Genomic DNA, 19,130 nt, shown 5'->3' with positions numbered 1-19,130 from the left:
AAAGATTTCATACAAAGTCTACCTAATGTTATCACAACGTGAGATTTTGATTCTAAGGGAGTACGGTACAATATTTCTTAAGAATAACATATTGATTTCTCCCTACTTCGATCCGTCGTTACATATTGTCGCAATTGATGTGTGTTAGATGGATTGTCAAGAGAATCGGCTCAGGTATATTAAAGTTATCCCTTCTTTCTTTTGGCATGATCCAAGTAACGATACGTAAACGTAATGTTATTTCATAAATGGTTCTACTCTTAGTAACTAAGAAGGTCTACGTTATTCATTCCTGTAAAATGATATTCAAGCATGTCTAAGTATGTATCTAATCCCTATGAAGTTATTTGATAAAGATGTTAATGTTTTTAATATAGTAATACATGCATCTTCATTTACCACCAAGCTACGGTCGGTTGGGCAGTTACACATTTACCACCGAGCTACGGCCGGTCGGGCAGTCATGCATTTACCACCGAGCTACGGCCGGTTGGGCAGTTATACATTTACCACCGAGCTACGGCCGGTTGGGCAGTTATACATTTACCATCAAGCTACAGCCGGTCGGGCAGTCATGCATTTATCACCGCGCTACGGCCGGTCGGGTAGTTACCACTGATCAGTTGGGTAGTCATGTATCATGCGATATAGATAATAGAAATAGTCGCATTGTGTATATATATATGAGTATAATAAGTATGCATATACGGTGGCACTTCAGAGATTCAGGTGGATTCTTATATGTCTTTAATTAATGTTGACTTATTAATATGTATTGACGTCCTTTTGTTGGGGACGCTGCATTCATGCCTGCAGGTATAGATAATCAGTTTGACGAGCCCTCATAGTAGTCGAGATTGGCATTCAGCGAAGGATCGATAAGACTCCACCTCATTCGGAGTGCAGCCGAGTCTATGAGTCATCGTGTCATAGTTTTGCTACACACTTATGGGTAGGCCGGTACCCTGTCTCATATGATGTCGAATAATCTTAGAGGCTTTGTAGATAGAGGTTCATTTTGTACAGTATGTCAGAGGCCTTGACGGCCCATATGTATTCATGTTTTAAGAAAGATGGTTCATTGATACAGTGTTTGCCCACTTACAGTTGTACATTATGAGTTGTGGCCATGTTGGCCCATGATAGTTACAAAAGAAATGAGTTCAGCCAACTCGGCCTATGTATGTTCTAGTTTTGGCCGAATAATCATGAGTTATAGAGTGGTTCGCTCGGGCCAGCACGGCATCGGGTGCCAGCCACGCCTCCCCAGGTTTGGGGCGTGACAGCATGATCGATGCCACGGCCGGCCACGAGATCCTTACTTTTCTCGATGTCTATTCCGGGTACAATCAAATTCAAATGAACCCGGAGGACCGAGAAGACTTCATTTATCACCAAGCATGGAACATATTGTTATAATGTAATGCCCTTCGGGCTAAAAAATGCAGGAGCTATTTACCAACGCCAAGTAAATAAAATGTTCGAACTTCGAAGAACAAATAGGTAAGTCAATGGAAGTTTATATTGATGACATGCTAGTTAAGTCCCTGCATGCAGAGGACCATTTGACTCATTTGCAGGAGACGTTCGAGATTTTAAGGAATTACAACATGAAGCTCAACCCCGAGAAATGTGTTTCGGGGTTAGTTCGGGCAAGTTCCTTGGCTTCATGGTATCGAATCGGGGAATCGAGATCAACCCCGATAAGATAAAGGCCATCGAAGACATCGCCGTCGTGGATAGTATAAAAGCCGTGCAAAAGTTAATCGGACGGATAGCCGCCTTAGGCCGATTCATTTCAAGGTCGGCGGATCGAAGCCACAGATTCTTCTCTCTACTTAAAAAGAAGAACGATTTCGCCTGGACCCCGGAATGCCAACAGGTATTGGAAGAATTGAAGCGATACTTGTCGAGCCCACCACTGCTTCACATATCGAAGGCAGATGAGAAACTTTACTTATACTTGGCGGTATCGGAAATCGCGGTGAGTGGCATACTAGTTCGAGAAGAGCAAGGTACGCAATTTTCTATTTATTACGTAAGTCGAACCTTAGGAGAAGCAGAAACTAAATATCCACAATTAGAGAAATTGGCATTTGCACTGATAAGCACCTCTAGAAAGTTAAGACCATACTTCCAATGTCACCTCATATGTGTGTTAACCACCTACCCAATTCGTAATATTTTGCACAAGCCCGAACTATCGGGCCTATTGGCCAAATGGGATGTTGAACTCAGTGGGTACGATATCGAATATCGACCCCGTACAACCATCAAGTCTCAAATTTTAGCGGACTTCGTGGCCGATTTCACGCCAACCCTCGTACCCGAAGTTGAAAAAGAACTCTTGATAAAATCGGGTACATCATCGGGGGTTTTGGACCCTCTTCACAGATGGTGCTTCGAATGTGAAGGAGTCCGGGCTCAACATCGTTTTGAAACCCCCCACGGGTGGCGTTATTAGGCAATCTATCAAAACTTCTAGGTTGACTAACAATGAGGCCGAGTACGAGGCCATGATTGCAGGTCTCGAACTAGCTAAAAGCTTGGGAGCAAAAGTCATTGAAGCCAAATGTGACTCTTTACTGGTGGTGAACCAAGTAAACAGAACCTTCGAAGTTCGAGAAGGTAGAATGCAAAGGTATTTGGACAAATTACAGGTAACTTTGCACCGTTTCAAGGAATGGACTTTACAACATGTGCCTCGAGAATAAAACAGTGAGGCTGACGCACTCGCAAGTTTGGGGTCATCGGTCGAGGAAGATGAGATCGACTCGGGGACTATCGTTCAACTCTCGGGATCCGTAATCGAATGTAATGCCAAGATAAATTCTACAAGCTTAACCTGGGATTGGAGGAATAAGTATATTGAATACTTGAAGAACAGAAAACTCCCATCGAACCCTAAAGAATCAAGGGCCCTACAAATCAGAGTTGCTCGATTTCTGTTGGTTGAAGATGGAACATTATACAGAAGGACATTCGATGGACCATTGGCAGTATGTTTAGGACCAGGAGACACCGATTATATTTTACGAGAAGTGCATGAAGGCACTTGTGGAAACCACTCCGGCGCCGAATCACTAATTCACAAAATCATTAGAGCAGGATACTACTGGGATAGCATGGAAAAAGACACTAATGAGTTTGTTCGAAAATGTGATAAATGCCAAAGGTTTGCACCGATGATCCATCAGCCCGGAGAACGACTTCATTCAATCCTATCCCCATGGCCATTCATGAAATGGGGGATGGATATCGTCGGCCCTCTACCATCGGCCCCAGGTAAAGCTAAATTTATTTTGTTTATGACTGACTATTTCTCTAAATGGGTCGAAGCACAGGCGTTCAAGAAAGTGAGAGAAAAAGAGGTTATAGACTTCATCTGGGATCACATCGTGTATCGATTTGGGATACCCGCAGAAATAGTATGCGACAATGGTAAGCAATTTATCGGCAGTAAAGTGACAAAATTTCTCGAAGACCATAAAATAAAAAGAATATTGTCAACAACATATCACCCCAGTGGGAACGGACAGGCCGAATCGACAAACAAGACTCATCCAAAACCTGAAGAAAAGGTTGAACGAAGCTAAAGGGAAATGGAGAGAAATTCTGCCCGAAGTCCTTTGGGCATATAGAACAACATCGAAGTCCAGTATGGGGCAACTCTATTTTCCTTAGTGTATGGTTCTGAAGCATTAATTCCAGTCGGAGAACCCAGCGCAAGGTTTCGACATACATCGGAGGAATCAAACCATGAGGCTATGAGTACTAGCCTCGAATTATTAGATGAAAAATGAGAAGCGGCACTTATTCGAATGGTTGCGCAAAAGCAACGAATCGAAAGGTACTACAATAGAAGAACCAACCTCCGCCACTTCAGGATCGGGAACTTAGTCCTAAGGAGGGTCACCGCCAACACTCGAGATCCTAATGAAGGGAAGCTCGGCCCGAATTGCGAAGGTCCCTATCAAGTCCTCAATAAAGTCGGAGGAGGGTCTTATAAACTCGGAACGATGGATGGCGAACCATTACCAAACAACTGGAACATATCACTTCTCAAACGATATTATTGTTAAGGTATGATTTTCTCCCTTCTTTCATCTGTATATATTCGACGCTAACTCATTGCAGGAGTTCGACCAAGGACATTGAGACCTCAGGTTTTAAAGTACGCGTTGCACTCTTTTTCCCTTAGATCGGTTTTTATCCCAATCGAGTTTTTCCGGCAAGGTTTTTAACGAGACAACAACTATGTGCTACCTGAGGACAATTCAATAGTATCCAAGGCTTCTTTACAATCAACCTCGAATACTGGGGGCTTTACCATCGAATAAACCAAGTTCGATACAAGAAAGTTATTTCATACCAAAGTCATGTCAAACAGGGTCTCGATAGGGAAACGTGTAAGGGCCAAATGGTCAAAACGAACCATGCCCGCATAGTTTTGCTCGAGCCCTGGCACAAAATACGAACACATGTATAATGACCTCTTTACCAATAACTCATATTTTGAAAATTTCGTTCTGCTTCATGATTCAAACAGGCTTAAGGGCCGACCACTACCCCTTAAATCGGGGACTGCCAACCGAATATCAACAAAGCCTACGGGCTACTTTTTTCGAGTTCGAGCAAGCACTCACTTGACCATTAAGCCTACCGGCTACATTACTTCGAGTTCGAATCATTCGCTCGACTACTAAGCCTACGGGCTACATTACTTCGAGTTCGAATCATTCGCTCGACCATTAAAGCCTACGGGCTACTCTTATTTCGAGTTCGAGCAAGCACTCACTCGACCATTAAAGCCTACGGGCTACATTACTTCGAGTTCGAATCACTCACTCGACTATTAAGCCTACGGGCTACTCTTATTTTGAGGTCGAGCAAGCACTCACTCGACCATTAAAGCCTACGAGCTACATTACTTCTAGTTTGAATCACCCACTCGACTATTAAGCCTACGGGCTACTCTTATTTCGAGTTCGAGCAAGCACTCACTCGACCATTAAAGCCTACGGGCTACATTACTTTGAGTTCGAATCACTCACTCGACTACCAAGCCTACAGGCTACCTTATTTCAAGTTTGAGCAAGCACTCACTCGGTTATAAATGCTACAAGGTCCAAATTCGATCCAATTGCCTAAAGCCTTATGAAAACCTTCATAAGGCATGAATGAAACAAAATCTTCACATAGCAGAAAATAAAACAGAGGCAAGACGGGAAACGAAAAGATATTTATATATATATATATATATACAAAATTATTTACATGATTGTTTGCAACATCCGAAATAGAAACTAAGGGCTAAGTTTCTTGGTTATCTCCGGGAGCGGTCTCATCTCCATCGGGCTCTCCCCGCTCTCGGACCCGCTCATCGTCATCATCATCATCATCGTCATCATCGGAAGCCAAGGCTTCAGCATCGACTTCGAGCTCTTTAGCCCTTTTTATCTCTTCAGTGACGTCGAAACCTAGAGCATGGATCTCCTCGAGGGTCTCCCTCCGAGATCGGCACTTAGCAAGTTCAGCAACCCAATGTGCTCGAGTGTTGGCAGTCTCGGCTGCTTCTCTTGCTTGTACCTGAGCAGCTTCAGCATCAGCCCGATAGACAGCCACGAATGCATCCGCATCGGCCTTTGCCTTTTTGGCGTCAGATTCGGCCTTGGCAAGTTCAGAGGCCAACCGAGCCTCGAGCTCCTCTATTCTTCTTGCCTGAACTGAGCTTTTCTCCTTCATACTTTGAAGTTGGTTTTCGACCGATGATAATTGGGCTCGAGCAGCCTCTCTCTCTGCAGCAAAGCGGTCCATACCTTCTTTCCACTTTAAGGACTCCGCTTTTACCACATCGACCTCCTCACGGAGTTTCCCGATCATCTCAATTTTCTGCTACAGCTGTGAGACCGAAAATTAGCCATCGTTCTGATATCGAGCCCATAGGCTTTTAAAAGTATCATTACCTGCTCGGATCTTGGTGAGCCTTGGCCAACTCAGCTCGGAGGTCTTTGATTTCCTCTCCCATTTGCCCTAAGAGGAGTTTAAGGGCGTTCCTATCCTCCGTGACCCGTTGAAGGTCGGCCTCGTATCGACGCAGCTCGGTTCGAGACCGAGAACATGCTTCTTGATGAACTGTTGCGGCCTGCAAAGAAAGAAGAAATGATGTTAGAAAAGAAAAATAAGCAAAAAGGCATTACCAACGAAGTAAGTTAAGGCTTACCCGATTCAAAGCCTGCTGCACTCCGAGGAAAAGATCTGATGCATCACTAGTGCCGACAACGTCCTCGACACCTGTAAACAAATCACGAAAAGGGCCATCTCCCTCATGAGATCCATCTACCTCAAAGGCCCCCAAAGCTTGGGCTTCCCGAATCTCCCCTTCGGAAAAAGCAGGGAAAATGGGCGAGTCTTCGATTACTACTGCACCAAGTGAGTCACTTGGGGCGTTCTCTTCGGATCGAAGAGAGTAAGTGATGGCCCCATGGGAGATATCCTTTATCCCCAATGGCTTGGGGACTTTGCCCGAATCTTTCTCCGATATATCCTCAGTTCGAGGCGGAGCCTTGTAAACCACCATTGATCCAGCTGCCTGTGGGGCATCGATAGTTTTCTTCACTCGGGCCACTAGTTCGGACCCATCATCTTTTTCTTCTTCCTTATCTTCATCCCTCAGATGCCGAACTGATTCTAAGGTTAAAGAGATGGTAATTTTTCCTCAACTTACGAGCCTTTGGTTTTGGGTTTTCGGAAGTAGAGGCCCTTTTTCTCTTATTGTCCTTCGCCGGTTTAGGAACCGGGGCCGAAGTTTCCTACTCGCCGGACAGGGGTCTCAAAACCGCATCCTTGCCCAAACCTACACACAAGAAAATTGATTTGAGTACGGAAAACAGTTCGAGCTATCAATGATGCGAGAAAGGAGATTACCATGATTTTTGGCCTCCCATCGGCCCTTTGACAAATCGCGCCATGAGCACTCGGCATACGTAGAAGTCGAAGCCAGGGCCCGTACCCAATCCTTGAGGTCGGGAACCGCACCGGGCATCCAAGGAACCGCTGCACCACAAAGGGGGATATCAGTAAGAAAAACGAAGGGGAAAAACAATGGGAGATAATAGCCGAGTTACACTTACGCTTCATGTTCCATTCTTCGGAAAATGGCATCTTCTCGGCCGATATTAGGTCCGACGTCTTCACTCAAACGAACCTTCCCATCCAGCCTCGATCCTTGTCCTCATCTATGCTCGAGAACAGAACCTTTGTAGCCCGGCGCTGTAGTTTTATTAACCCACCTCGAAAGAGGCGGGGGCAATACAATCTAATGAGGTGGTCGAGGGTGAAAGACATCCCCTCGATTTTGCTCGCAAAGAAACGGATCAGAATAACGATCCGCCAAAAAGAAGGATGGATTTGGCCTAAGGTTATTTGGTATTTACGGCAAAAATCTATGATAACAGAGTCGAGGGGGCCTAACATGAAAGGGTAAGTGTACACACTTAAAAACCCTTCCACATGAGTAGTAATATGCTCTTCGGGAGAAGAGACTACCACTTCTTTGTTCCCCTACTTACAATCTTTTCTTATTTGTTCGAGATATCCCCGGTTATCGAACATATATACCTCGATACTGGCTCACATCGACCCGAAATCGAAGAGCCTTTGTCCACCTTAAAATCGGAGGTAAGAACACACGCCACGGGAACGCACTCCTCAGGCCGTGGATCCACCGGTGTTTTGTCGGCGGCAGATTGGGAAAAAGAAGTTTTTTCTTTTGGGGGGACGGTTTTTGATGTTTTCACCATTTTTGGATTTGAAGAAGGAGATAACGAAGATTTGGTGTTTTTGAAGAAGGATTTTGCAGAGAAGAGTCACAGATTTGCGAATGAACACAGAAGATACGAAAAAGAACTTGGAAAATTTGGAAGATTGAAGATGTAAAAGTGATAAATGGTAAAAGGAAGGGCTATTTATAGATTGAAGCAATGGCGGTTCAATATCAGCAGTGGCCGACCACCGTCTGACACACATTAAATGCCTTGGTAAACTAAACTGACGGGACAACTATCACGTACGTCATGGTCGGGCTCGATGCAAACGTCAGTGCATATCCAATCGAGCCATTGGGAAATCATATCGTTTCTTGCCACATCCTTCCCGAGAAACGAGGGGACTATCTGTATACGGTCAAAATTGATTTCGGCCTTCGTACGATTGATCGAGATGGGATCATAATGGACCAAAGGAAGACTTCGTAATATCGAGACGGGTTCCGAAGATGGCACGAACGAGCTTCAGATTTCAGGTACAGGTCAAACACTGAGTTCGAAGTCATTATCGAGCTCGGGTCCGAATCGAACTATGATGAGATGTTATGGAATCGAGCTTAAAGGGCAAAGGCCAACCGATACCGAGCCCGAGTCATTACCATACCCCGAGTCGGCATCGAGCTCAAATCAGCATCGAGCTCTAAAACCAATACCAACCGACACCGAGTCCGATCAAGCTCGAGCTCACAGACAAGAGCCATTGCAACCGCACTAAGGGAGAGAATCTCAGCGGGAATTAGGGAAAAGCTGATTTATCATGGGTTCCCCACTATGTATTTTTAATTATATCTAAAGTATGATCCTCCACTATAAAGAGGATGGCTACATTTCTATAAAGGGCAAGTTTTTTGCTTACATTGTAACTCAAATACTATACGTTCCTATATTGAAGAGTATTTCTTTTTAGCTTCATAAATTGATTCATCTTGCTGAGTTCTTAAATCATCCCCCCTTCAACTTTGCTTATTTTTTACCCTTTAAAGTCGATATTCGATATTTCTATTCATCTTTACGATTTGTGTCAAGTTATAACGCATATTCTTAGAACTACATGCAAATTCAACTCTATCCGTTTTTCGGGTAAACAGTTAGTTGATTACATGAAAATAAGGTAACTTATTATAATCCATAGCATGAAACGTGCATTAACATGGAAAAGAAACCTCTTAATGCAATTCAAATAAAGACAAACGGTGAAGGTACTTAATTACAACTTACATGGGGAGTTTAAAGTTTTATCGATTCTTTTGTTTATTTGTTCCGATTGGTCTACTTGTTCCATCTTTTGGAAATTCCAACTCATATTTCGTTGACATTCTTCTAAAATACCATTTTGTTTCCTCCGCTAAAAGCGTTAAGATCAACTAAAAGATTTTTTTAGAAACTGGATATGCAATCATTTCGATACTACTTAAAGGTAGTTACAAGAAACAAGCAACATCTCAGGGTTGCCTCCACACAATGAGTGTAAACTAAAACAAACAAAAAGGGGAAAAAAGAAAAGTGTGGATGCTCAGATTGCAAGAGAATTGACAAGTAAACACAACAGAAATCAGATTAGATTAAATCTGACCAGCCAAGGGGATGAGGTACTCTAACAATCCAAATGATAACTAAGCCCCGCTTCTTACAACTTTATCATCTTCCAGATGCTGTTACTAGTGTCAAAAGCAGTCAGCTTCGATGGATCCAATTCAAAATTTTCAAGCACTTTGTTATCTCTTTCCACAATATCTAGGATGGGATGGGTCAAGGTGAACGGAATTTCTGCTGAATGAAATAAAATCTCGAGAAAGCCACATCAAAAGGTAAAATAAGAAATGTTAGCTTAGCAAGCAAAGTAGGATACGGCCTGATATTTTTGATTGATCATACAAGTCTGGAATGATACTTGTAACAGAGGCATACAATGATAACTTCATCCTACAAGATACAAGGAGGAAAAAAGTTACTGTTACCATAAATTCAACAGATACAAAGGAGAAACAGTATAGATAATAGCAGCTAGAGAGAGACAAGGAAAGATCATGACTATGCTCTTTTTAACAAATTACCAAATATTAATAAAATTCATTTAAAGAAACAAAAGAGAAGAAAAAACGAAATGGACTCCATTTATACAAACACAGATATCCTTGCAACAGGATGGGTATTGTGCAAGAGGCTGTGTGTCTATCAAGTGTAAACCACAGATGGAAAAATTAATGCAAGTCTAATAAGATCAATCCTCAGATGATTTCCTAACGTTGAGCTGCATCAGAGGCCGATTCTATTGAGAAAAACACATTTTGACAAAGTGGCGATGAAGTGCATTTACCTGCAACTTTCCAATTCCAATGCTTCTAGGAGTAGATAGGTTCCTGTTTGAAGTGGATTCGATCATTCACTAATTAGGGTTATGTTTCTAGGGATTTTGGTTTCTAGGAATTTTGGGTAGAATGGAAGAAGTTTGGCAGAGAAGGGGAAGAAGACAGGCATCTCAATTATTTTTAACTTACTTTGAGCCTTTTCCGTTAGTTTCACAAACCCAGTTAAAGGTAAGACCAAAGCTGTACGCTTAGGCAAACATAAGGGATATTTTATAGGGAGAAGGACAGAAATACCCTACTGCTAAGACTTTATGACAACCTCTGTCACTAAAACCTAAAATGACCATCGGTGCCCCTAAATTTCTTCTTTCGTATACCCAGATCCCTTCCTTGCCCTCCAGGGTAGGGATAAGATTGCGTACATCTCACCCTCCCCAGACCCCACTTGTGGGAATTCACTGGGTTTGTTGTTGTTATACCCAGATCCCTCCCTCCACGACTAAGTTTTCTCCTCCACTTCTTCTCAGTTGTGCAAAATTTCCTCTACTGCGACACCCACCCCTTTATTCCCCCTCTACTTTCATATCATTCAGCTATAACTGAAGTAGTCACTCCTTCAGAGACCAAGATTGAATCTTTATATAAAATTTCTCTTCTGTGTATAAGAGAAAAAGCCTTCTTCATCTTTTTCCTTTCATACCATTCATCTATAAAGTTCACTCTTTTATTCCAAGGTTTAATTTTTATAAAAATTAATCTTCTTGGTATAAGAGAAAAAGCCTTCTCCATCTACTCCTTTCATACCAATCATCTATAAATTTTACACTTTTAATCCAAGATTGAATTTTTTTTTTAAAAACATCATTTGGGGTATAGAAAAAAGGGGACAAAATTGGAGAACAGTCAATCATCTTTTTACCAATTTAGTATACCCAGATCCCTTCCACTTCAAATTCAACCTCTGCTAGGACATCATGACTGAGATTTTGTGGCTTAGCTTGCCCAGTCCAGAGCTACACAAATTATTAATAACAAATATTTGCAGTTCCTAGGAAATTCCTTGGTTGACATGTGCTGTCTAGATGTTCAAACACTGCAAAAGTCACTGCATCTGTTCGTCAACTTTCCAAGATATTGCAGTGTGGTTTGCATACTAAGAAAAAGGCAAGTTAAATTGTGCCATGGCTTTTATTAACTAAGTAAGAAAAGTTTAGCTTCAGTAGTAGCTAGGATTTGGTAGAAGTAGCTTCTTGACTATTTTTTATCATCTTATGGTGCAGGAAGCAGCCTCTCTACTCCTCTTGACTATTTTCTTTTCTTTTCGTCTTTTTGAGCCGAGGGTCTTTCGGAAACAGCCTCTCTACTCTCGGGGTAGGGGTAAGGTCTGCGTACACACTACCCTCCCCAGACCCCACTAGTGGGATTTTACTTGGTCGTTGTTGTTGTTGTTGTTATGGTGCAGGAAGCTCTTAAAAGGATCTGCAATTGGGTATGCAAATTGTATTAATCGTTGGGTTGGTTTTATAGCAGCCAATATAGGGGATTATGATCTTCAGCCTTTATTCTTCACTACGGTTCAACTTATCAAATTGAAAATTGGCAACTCAGTTTTCTTTATGTATTTATGTCACCATTTTAAATTGCAAACGAACGTACTGCACTTGCCAAAGAGTTGCTTAAAGTCTCAAACGTTCCAAGATGAATGTATTACATCTGCAATTGAACAACTGTCATCACACTTTTTATAGTGGAGCTACCACATTTCTTTCCCTAAGCTAGCAATAAATATTATATACTGTAATTAGTAGTATGTTAAATGGTATTTACAAAATTCTTAGTATATTGTATAGTATACATTAGTAGTATGTTAAATAGTATTTACAAAATTCTTAGTATATTGTATAGTATACCACGATTACTAATGAATCATGGTATATTATTACTACTAGTATGTTAATTGGTATTCAGAATATTCTTGGTATATTGTAAAGTATAGCATGATCACTAAATCACGGTATACGGTGATTACTGATGTATTAAATGGTATTCACAATATTTTTAATATACTATGTATTTATATCATGATTACTCTTGAATTATGATACACTTTATTTATGCAAAATATTCTTATTATTCTTGGTATACTATGTATACCATGATTACTGTTGAATCATGGCATACCAACAGTTGAATTATGTTAATACTTTGTTTATCTTAAATGTTACTTTCCATATTCTTGGTATACTATACATTGGTTTACCATGATTAGTTTTGAATCATGGTATACTTTGTTTGGCTATGTTAAATGGTATACCCAATATTCTTGGTATACTACACGTTAGTATGTCATGATATTACTAGTATATTAAATGGTATTCACAACATTCTTGGTACACTATACGTTGGTATACCATGATTAGTGTTGAATGATGGCATTCCTAATATTCTTGGTATACTACACATTCGTATACTATGATTAGCGTAGTGTACCAAATTTTAGGATTACCGATTTAACTAGAAAGAGCAAAAAGTGAGAAAAGAGTGACAAATTCTTTATTTTAAAAAAGCCTAAAATTTCTCAGGAAATTGCAAAAAAGGGTCATCTATTAAATATTAAATAAAAGAATCAAAAAGAGTAAGACAATAACTCTTGAAAATCATAATCGATTAGTGATTGTGTAGAAAGTGTCCCAATATAAATATTACGACTCGCTTATTTATCAGGAAAGAACAAAAATAAAAAAATAAAATACAGCAAAAAAAATTAAAAAATAAAACAAGAAAAAAATTAAAAAAAAAGTGAGGTATTGTTATTAGAAAGAACGAAAAATGAATAAAAAAGAAAAAAATAACTACAAAAAAAAGAAACTAAAAAGAGTGAAAAAGTAACAAAATATTTTGGACGAAGAGATTTTACTAGAAAAAAACAAAATTAGACAAGAAAAAAAATAAAGTTAAAAACAGTGAGGAATTGTTACTCAAAAGAACAAAATAAATAAATAAATAACTACTTCAAAAAAAAAAAAAAAAAAACTGAAAAAGAGTGCAAAATTTTATTAGAAAGAAAAACTAAAGTAAAAAATAACAACAAAATGGGATTTAAAAAAAAGTGAAAAAACCAAAAAAAAAAAAAAAAAAAAAAGGGTAGCGCCCTAGGTGGAGCTTGGACATAGGATGGAGGGGCATCCAGGTAATAAAATCTTCAAATGGGGCACATTTTGTCATTTTTCAAAAAATGGAGCATTTCGGTCAATTTTTAAAAAGGGCTTTTAATATCTTTTTATATTAAGTAGTATAGATAAGGGACAAAAATATACCTATACCCATACATAAGGGACTATCAAGCTTATTCCTCACCTTTGAACTACCACTAATATACCTAAAACTTAAGGGGTCGTTTGGTTTGAATACGGCTTATGCTGGGATAAGTTATGCTGGGATTAGTTATATCGGGATTAATTATCCTGGTATTGTTTTTAATCCACTGTTTGGTATGTTGTATTAAAAATGACAATTGCATAATTTCTAAGAAGGTATAAATTATCCCGGCACTAATTACCCACCCTCTACAAGGTATAAGTTATCCCGGTAATAATTTTAATCTCGGGATAACTTATACCAGATTTGCTAACCAAACAAAGTATTAAGGTGGTATTAAATTTTTATACCAGCATTATATCTTCTTATACCTCATACCAAACGACCCCTAAAAGTACCATATAAGTTTTGTTGCTTTCAAATAAGGCTAGATCATATGTTTATCCAACATGAAGAAAAATTTAGATGGGCAATAGTTACAAATAGACATCCAAAAGTGTACGGTGGTAGTACTTAATCTTGGGGATGGCAAACAAAGCGGGGCGGGTTAAGACTCAACTCGAATAAAATTTAACCCGCCGCCCTGCATAGCCTTTTTTTATGTTTTCCACACGCCTCGCGTAATTTTCTTTTTTCTTTCTCTTTCTCTAGTTTGTTATTTACATATTTCAATAAAAAATATGTACTTATAATCTTTCTTTGGCCTCAGAAATACCCTCGAATATCTACAGATTTTGCATCAATCTTATAAAAATTCCAAAAACAACACTCACTCTTTGGCCTCAGAAATACCCTCGAATTTAGAACCCTCTGAGTGTCGTCGGGACTTTGGGTATTGTAGGCGTATAAGAGCTGAGGAGGTTGAGGGGGCTATGCGTAAGATGAGAAGGGGGAGAGCGACCAGCCCTGACGAGATCCCGGTGGAATTTTGGAAGAGCGTGGGTAGGGCGGGTTTGGTGTGGCTCATTGGGTTATTTAATATCATTTTTAGGACGACGAAGATTCCCGAAGAAGGGAGATGGAGTACGATGGTCCCGCTGTATAAGAATAAGGGGGATATCCAAAGTTGTAACAACTACCGGGGCATCAAGTTACTAAGCCATACTATGAACGTCTGGGAGAGGATGGTGGAGCTGAGGTTGAGGAGGATTGTGGATATTTCTGAAAACCAGTTCGGATTTATGCCAGGACGTTCGACTACGGAATCTATTCATCTTGTTAGGAGGTTGATGGAACAGTATAGGGAGAGGAAGAGGAATTTACATATGGTGTTCATCGACCTAGAGAAGGCTTACGATAAAGTGCCAAGGCAAGTTCTGTGGAGATGTTTGGAAGCTAGAGGTGTTCCTATTGCTTATATTAAGGTTATTAAGGACATGTATGATGGAGCTAAGACTCGAGTGAGGACTGTGGAAGGGGACTCAGAACACTTCCCAGTTATGATGGGGTTGCATCAGGGGTCAGCCCTCAGTCCATTTCTATTTTCCATGGCGATCGACGCGCTGACGCGCCATATACAAGGAGAGGTGTCGTGGTGCATGTTATTTGCAGGTGACATTGTCCTGATTGACGAGACGCAAGGCGGTGTTAATGGGAGGTTAGAGATTTGGAGGCATACCCTGCAGTCTAAAGGTTTCAAGTTGAGCAGGACCAAGACAAAGTACTTGGAGTGCAAGTTCGGTGGGACGACTTAGGGTGGGAATGAAGGAGTGAGACTTGATTCTCAAGTCATCCCTAGGAGAGAGAGTTTTAAATACCTTGGGTCAGTTATACAAGGAATGGGGAGATCGATAAGGATGTTACACATCATATTGGGGTGGGATAGATGAAATAGAGGCTCGCTTCAGGTGTTTTGTGTGATAAGAATGTGTCATCGAAACTTAAAGGTAAGTTTTATAGAGCGGTGGTCAGACCGACTATGTTATATGAGGCTGAGTGTTTGCCAGTCAAGAACTCTCATGTCCAAAAGATGAAGGTGTCTGAAATGAGGATGTTGAGATTGATGTACGGGCATACCAGGCTGGATAGAATTAGAAATGAAGTTATTCGGGATAAGGTGGGCGTGGCCCCTGTGGAGGACAAGATGCGGGAGGCAAGACTTAGATGGTTCGGACATGTGAAAAGGAGACACAGATGCACCAGTGAGGAAGTGAGGAGGTGTGAGAGGTTGGCCCAGAAGGGCCTAAGGAGAGGTAGAGGTAGGCCGAAGAAGTATTGGGGAGAGGTGATTAGGCAAGATATGGCGTTGCTCCAGCTCACCGAAGACATGACCATGGATAGAAAGTTGTGGAGGTTGAGAATAAAGGTAAAGGGTTAGAATAGGTCGCCTAGCGTTGTCTTTGTCTATAACAGTAGCTTTAGTACATGAGTTAGCGTTATTTATGTACTTTCGTATTCCTTGATTTATGTAATTACTTGTCGTTGCTTTCGTTTCGGCCTTTGATTATGATACTCAGTTTTACTTTTGTATCTTTGTATTTTTGCTTCGGTTTTATAACTTGTGGGATTACACTGGATCTGTTGTTGTTGTTGTTTTATAACTGGTGTGATTGTTGCTGCCCTTTCTTTTTATCTTTCCTAAGCCGAGGGTCTTTCGGAAACAACTTCTCTACCTTCTTGAAGGTAGGGGTAAGGTTTGCGTAGTGCGTACATACTACCCTCCCCATACCCCACTTGTGGGATTACACTGGGTATGTTGTGGTTGTTGTTGTTGTTGTTGTTGACTCTATTATAAATTGACATTCATGATTCAATTTACAAGTGTTGTGCCACCAGACTTCTAATTTAGGTCCAAAATTAATTCTTCTACTTTTAATTAATGAAACCAAAGGATATTAAAAAATCTGGATGTTTAAGCCAGAACAACACAATTCCAGAACCCATATTTCTCAGTTCTTTAATTAAAATGTGATTTTGAAATTAAACAAAGATACAGTGGAAAAAAGTCCTGGACAAAAATGCATCTGGTTTCTAGTCTTTGGTGATCTATCTCCTCCTCAGTATATTAATGGAGCATACTTAACAAGAAAACCAGATAATAGAAGGGAACATGGAAAATAAAAGTTGTAAAAATGATACATAGAAAAGCCTGAATTCTGATGTCTAGTTAAAATGATAGATTATAGCGAAAATGATAGAATATCTAGAGAAATGATAAAATATCAAGAAAATCAGGCAAAAAAGTGGAAAAGAATTGCAAGTCATATGAACGTCTAAAGTCCAACTTCACCACCTACTGGGTAAGAGAGTCAAAGACTCGAGATGAGGCCAAAGAATTAGAGATTTCAATTACGAGCTAGAAAAGTAGAAACAAAAATTTGGGAAGTATTCAGATCTCAGGTTGGTAGAAGTGCAAGCGTGAAAACTGAGAGGGAAAAAGTTGTTATATTCATCAATATTTGTATACCCAGTAGCTCTTCATTCACGAAGAACCTGCAACCTGCCGAGACCCGCTTTAAAACTTTTTAAAAAACACTCTTAACCTGCACACACCACCCCGCCCTGTTGCCATCTCTACTTGATCTGCACCATATGGAAAGTGAATGGACTACTTTAACAATGATTGGCATTAGGCAGATGCATTCAACAACATGTACCAGCTTAAGATACAGAACCAAGTTGGCAAAATATGATGTTAACATCCTAGACCCATTGCAAACTCTTCACATAATTTGATAGCATAAAGCTGCAAACGTTTACCGAGTCTACATATAAATGTCAAGATGGGATTGTTTCAACAGAACATTATAGGAGTATGTTCGGAGTAAATGACTGATATAATTATAAGCATATTAAACTACTAAAAAGGTTCTGATTACTTACTCTGCTCGAAGCTGATCTTGCTCAAGTTTCTTGAGCGACTGCCTTTGCTCCTCAATAGAGGCTCTTTGATGATCTAAATCATCGATCTCATCGGTTATAACTGTGTTAAAGCAAAAGGTGCTAATCAGTAATCATAACACCAAACTATTTGAGAAATATGAAGACATGCTTTTTCGATATACTTATCTAAGTTCTTCCCTTAGCATTTGTTCTTTCTGAAGCTCCTGTTCTAACTCTTTCAGCAGTGTATCTATTTCAGCATCTCCAGCAGCTTCAAATTGTGCTTCTGCTATTCTCTGCTTGCACATATTTATCTTTGCCTCATAATCTGAGCATATGTAATGAATTAAATTAATTATATAACAGTTTCAAATCAAGAAATACAAAATAAATCCAGATATTTCCGGTTATAATCATAAGCTAATGCTTGGCTATGCCACTAAATACCATAGCAACACGATCCAAAGGACTTCAGCTTAACCTAAGTCTGTATATATAGATATAAACATGCTGGACCTCTGCTCATAAGATATTAGCTTAGAAGGACTTCAACTAAGGAAGAAATCATACCAAATGTAGAAGAGTATCACAAAACTATCAGGAACAAATAGGTAATGACACCAATCTTACACCAAAAAATTCCGAAAGGGTTGGCATGAACATGACAAGAAAACAAGACTTCGCTTAATGACCAGAAGAGTGAGTTACCAAACAAGTACTCGTATAAAATACTAAGACAGACTCCACAATCCCCAAAATGTCATTAAGAGAAACATCCAGGAATTACAATACTTTGAGAGAATCAATTTTGACTTGATAATCCAGTACAAAAGAAAACAGAAAATGGTTTCTCAATTCCATGTAAACAGACTTATCTACAAGTGACAGGTACAAAATCTTTAAGTTTTTTTTTTTCTTCTTTTCACACAGTTTATAGGAAAACCCAATTGGACAATCTTTGAGCAAAAATAATCAAGAAAGGATTTTTACTATTTGCAAAGCATACCTTGAATGGAACTCCGAAGGGTTTGATATTCAGAAAGGCACTGTAATTGAACGGCATTAGATTGCTCCAAACACTGTTTCAAGAAGCCGACATCTTTGTCGTCCTTCAAGAACTGAACGAGATCTTTGCTGAAGGAGATTAGCTTCTCCACATCCACGTCTCTCGACCCATCCACCATTGTTGAGACCAAAGTTTAGGGCTTGTTCTTTCTTTTTTCTTTTTTCGTAAGATCTTGGTTTTTGAGGGGATTACTGAAGCTGTGGAGACCTGGAGTGGGAAGGAATAAACGACCCACGGGGAGTATTTTACTCGAAGATATTCAAATTTTTATGGGATACAATTTTTGAAACTTTTTTATTCTAAAGTTTGCTACGGTTCAAAACCGAATCGAACCCAACCGAACCGAATCGATAACTTATTGGCTTATTGGTATCGGATTATCAGGATAATGAATGGTAAACGGATTGAGATTTTATAATTAATGACTTAACGGTTTGGGGACGGATTACCCAATTTTCTTATCAAGTAAACCGTTAACTTATTAAGAATTTTTATATTTATACTTTTACCCATATGTATATAAAGTACTATTGAAATTAATTCGTTGAATTGTCCGCTGGTTTTATCCGTAATAACTGGATTGTCTGGTTTTATGTCCTTTTTTGCATGCATCTAACAAATTAAAGTTTGATTTTCTAGATTTTTGGTTTTACAATCTCGATTTCTTGTGAAGAAAGAATGTTACTGAAAGTTTGATAGATTCATACGTGTATGAGTAGTCTTGAATATGAACTATATTGGAACTTGGAAGAAGACTCTCCAATTCAAAAATACTGTTAGATCTTAGAT

At 39.8% G+C, this 19,130-nt stretch overlaps 1 protein-coding gene across 1 annotated transcript; it reads right to left on the bottom strand.

Annotated features, from left to right (window-relative positions):
- Positions 1-9,317: 9,317 nt before the first annotated feature.
- On the bottom strand, positions 9,318-18,605 carry LOC107761758 (kinetochore protein SPC24 homolog). Its single transcript, XM_016580035.2, has 5 exons — positions 18,282-18,605; positions 17,462-17,603; positions 17,276-17,377; positions 9,676-9,749; positions 9,318-9,560 (listed from the first exon to the last, which is right to left on the bottom strand). Exons 1-5 carry the CDS (start codon positions 18,457-18,459, stop codon positions 9,454-9,456), a joined length of 603 nt encoding a protein of 200 aa, XP_016435521.1. The 5' UTR covers positions 18,460-18,605; the 3' UTR covers positions 9,318-9,453.
- Between the last annotated feature and the right edge of the window lie 525 nt (positions 18,606-19,130).

The sequence above is a fragment of the Nicotiana tabacum genome, chromosome 13 (genome assembly GCF_000715075.1).
Source record: "Nicotiana tabacum cultivar K326 chromosome 13, ASM71507v2, whole genome shotgun sequence".
NCBI classification, from domain to species: domain Eukaryota; kingdom Viridiplantae; phylum Streptophyta; class Magnoliopsida; order Solanales; family Solanaceae; genus Nicotiana; species Nicotiana tabacum.
Note: the sequence above shows the minus strand (reverse complement) of the source record. Positions and strands in the feature narration are given on the sequence as shown.